Below are 2,601 nucleotides of genomic sequence, written 5' to 3'. Positions count from 1 at the left end.
TTAAACTTTTGAATGGCAGTGTATGTGTATATATATATATATATATAGATATATATATATATATATATAGATATTATAGATAATAGATAGATATAGCAAACACCTTATACTATCCACTCACTTTTAGTTAAGGGTTACACACAGCAGCACTGATATATAGATATATATATATATATATATAGATATAGATAGATATAGATAGATATAGCAAACACCTTATACTATCCACTCACTTTTAGTTAAGGGTTACACACGCAAGGGAGCAGCACTGGAGGCTATGAAGGATTTCTCTAAAGCAATGGATGTGTACCAGAAAGCTCTCGAGCTTGACTCCAACTCAAAGGTATACATGACCTGCTCCGTTATCTCTGAGTTTGAGGAGGATTGTGCTGGTGATGATGGCCTGACATATCAACATTATATTTATCTATTCCTCTTTCACTACAGGAGGCCACAGAGGGTCTGCAACGCTGTATGGTGAGCCAAGCAATGCGTAACGACAGCCCAGAGGAAGTGAAACGGAGGGCTATGGCCGACCCAGAGGTGCAGCAGATCATGAGTGATCCTGCCATGCGCATGATCTTAGAGCAGATGCAGAAAGACCCACAGGCCCTCAGCGAGTAAGAAACCATTCAAGTATTATTTTCTGTATTTTGCAGTGGTTCACAATCTGGCTTCCCCAGTGCACTGGATGTTTCCATTATCTAGTACTCTTGATTCAACTAATATCGTCTCTGCATGAACTGAGCTGGGGGTGTAGATTAGTGAGATACAAAGTCATCGTCACAGTAGACTTTAAGCACTGCAACTGTGATATGACAACACACTCTGAAGTGTCTTTTTTTTTTCTTTTTTTTTTTGTGTAACACAAATATTAAACAATTTAACCTGTAATACAGCCAAAATGTAAAAACATGCATTCTTCACCTTACTGCAAATCTGCAATCCTGAATTTCAAAAGTGTGGCGTGACCACCCTATAAAATGTGAGGTAAGAGATTGACAACAAATTAAGATTAAAAAAAAAACAAAAACACGAAATACATCAAATACTACCAGAATTTATGCAAAGTTAAAAAAAATTATTTAAAAAAATACAGTAATGAGAATTGGGGGAATACCTAATTGTAATGAAAATGACAAATACAAAACAAACTCTTTAATGGTACAAAAATGTTTTTGTTTTTTTTTGCTTTAAGAAAAGTATTTAAAAATTTGTCCAGACATGTTCTTGAATTTGTGACATTCATATAATGTAAATATCATTTCTTTTTTTTTTCCCTTCTGTCCATCTAGTCATCTAAAGAACCCTGTCATCGCTCAGAAAATTCAGAAACTGATAGATGTTGGGCTAATAGCAATTCGGTGATCAAAGGAACCAGAAGAAAACCCAGGACATTATTCATCTACAGAACAGCAACAGGAAGACTACGAAGGATGGAGGCATTCCAAACAAATTATTCACCAAATTTAACAGGCACCCTAACGCTTCCCCTCCCACTCATCCCATTAATCTTTTATTTTTTATTTTTTTGAAGCCTTAATTGGATTAAAAATGTGGCCAATTGGTATTGCCTCAGCACTACATTCACTATTATCAGTTGTCATGGTTTTCAGACATTTTATTTTTCATACATTAGTGTATTAAAGAGTGGGGTTTGAACCTTAATATTAAAAGCAGTTTTATTTATTTTATTTTATTTTTTCTTGTATGTATTTTTTTACAGCTCAGTATTTTGCAGATTAAATGCAGATTCGTTCTGAATCTGTTCTCTTATGGTTTTTGTATGTGGGGGGTTTTGTTTCTTCCATTCTTTGGAGGAGAGGGGGAGGGAAATATTGTGACATCAGCTCGCCATCAGTGGTTAATTTTCACATAGTAGGCCTGTTAGAAATCTGTCTGTCTCTGAATGTGAATGCATCGCTATTATTGTACTATACAGTCATGGCCAAAAGTATTGGCAGTGACATAAATTTTGTGTTTTGCAAAATTAGCTACTTAAGCTGTTGTGGTGTTCATTCACATCGTTTCTACAAGTATTGACAGTGACATAATCTAGAAACAATGTGAATGAACGCCACAACAGCTTAAGCAGCAAATTTTTCAAAACACAAAATTTATGTCACGACTGTACGACTGTATAATGCACTTCTATTCATGGGGGAGAGCTTCATAGCTCAGAGGGCCTCCCACCTGTTTGGCTTCGGTTCATAGTTTGCGATCGATTGACTGTGATTTCAGCTTCACCACATTGAAATGCAGCCATCAGTTTAATAAAGTTCTGGATCCATGAAGTTGTGTGACATGTGTAAATCAACGTATTTATTGTGTTCATTCCATGTTTGGAATGGTACATTACAATATCGCTTACTATTTCTATACTACTATTTAATACTATTTTTGTATTATGTAAGTTTTGCTAAATATTTAAACAGGATGCTAGGATGACCTATGAAACAATACAATGTGCAATATACAACCCCAACACAATGTTTGGAGTACTGTATTCCACAATGCAATGTGTTTCAGCTTGACCATCAATTTTTAGTGTAAATCGACTGAGCAAGAAGCAAAATCGTGCTACGGTCTACTATTCATATA

At 35.4% G+C, this 2,601-nt stretch overlaps 1 protein-coding gene across 1 annotated transcript in view; it reads left to right on the top strand.

The window, feature by feature from the left end:
• LOC107674894 (stress-induced-phosphoprotein 1-like) overlaps positions 1–2,505 on the top strand; it is a 25,623-nt gene extending 23,118 nt beyond the window's left edge. The window contains exons 12-14 of the mRNA XM_016469037.1: positions 209–343; positions 448–620; positions 1,296–2,505. Coding sequence (XP_016324523.1) covers positions 209–343; positions 448–620; positions 1,296–1,368 — 381 coding nt within the window. The 3' untranslated portion in view covers positions 1,369–2,505. The remainder of the gene's footprint in view (positions 1–208; positions 344–447; positions 621–1,295) is intronic.
• Positions 2,506–2,601: the final 96 nt, after the last annotated feature.

This window comes from Sinocyclocheilus anshuiensis, unplaced genomic scaffold (assembly GCF_001515605.1).
Source record: "Sinocyclocheilus anshuiensis isolate Anshui unplaced genomic scaffold, SAMN03320099.WGS_v1.1 scaffold1652, whole genome shotgun sequence".
Taxonomy (NCBI): Eukaryota; Metazoa; Chordata; class Actinopteri; order Cypriniformes; family Cyprinidae; genus Sinocyclocheilus; species Sinocyclocheilus anshuiensis.
The sequence above is the reverse complement of the archived record's forward strand: the minus strand, read 5'-3'. Positions and strand labels throughout refer to the sequence as shown.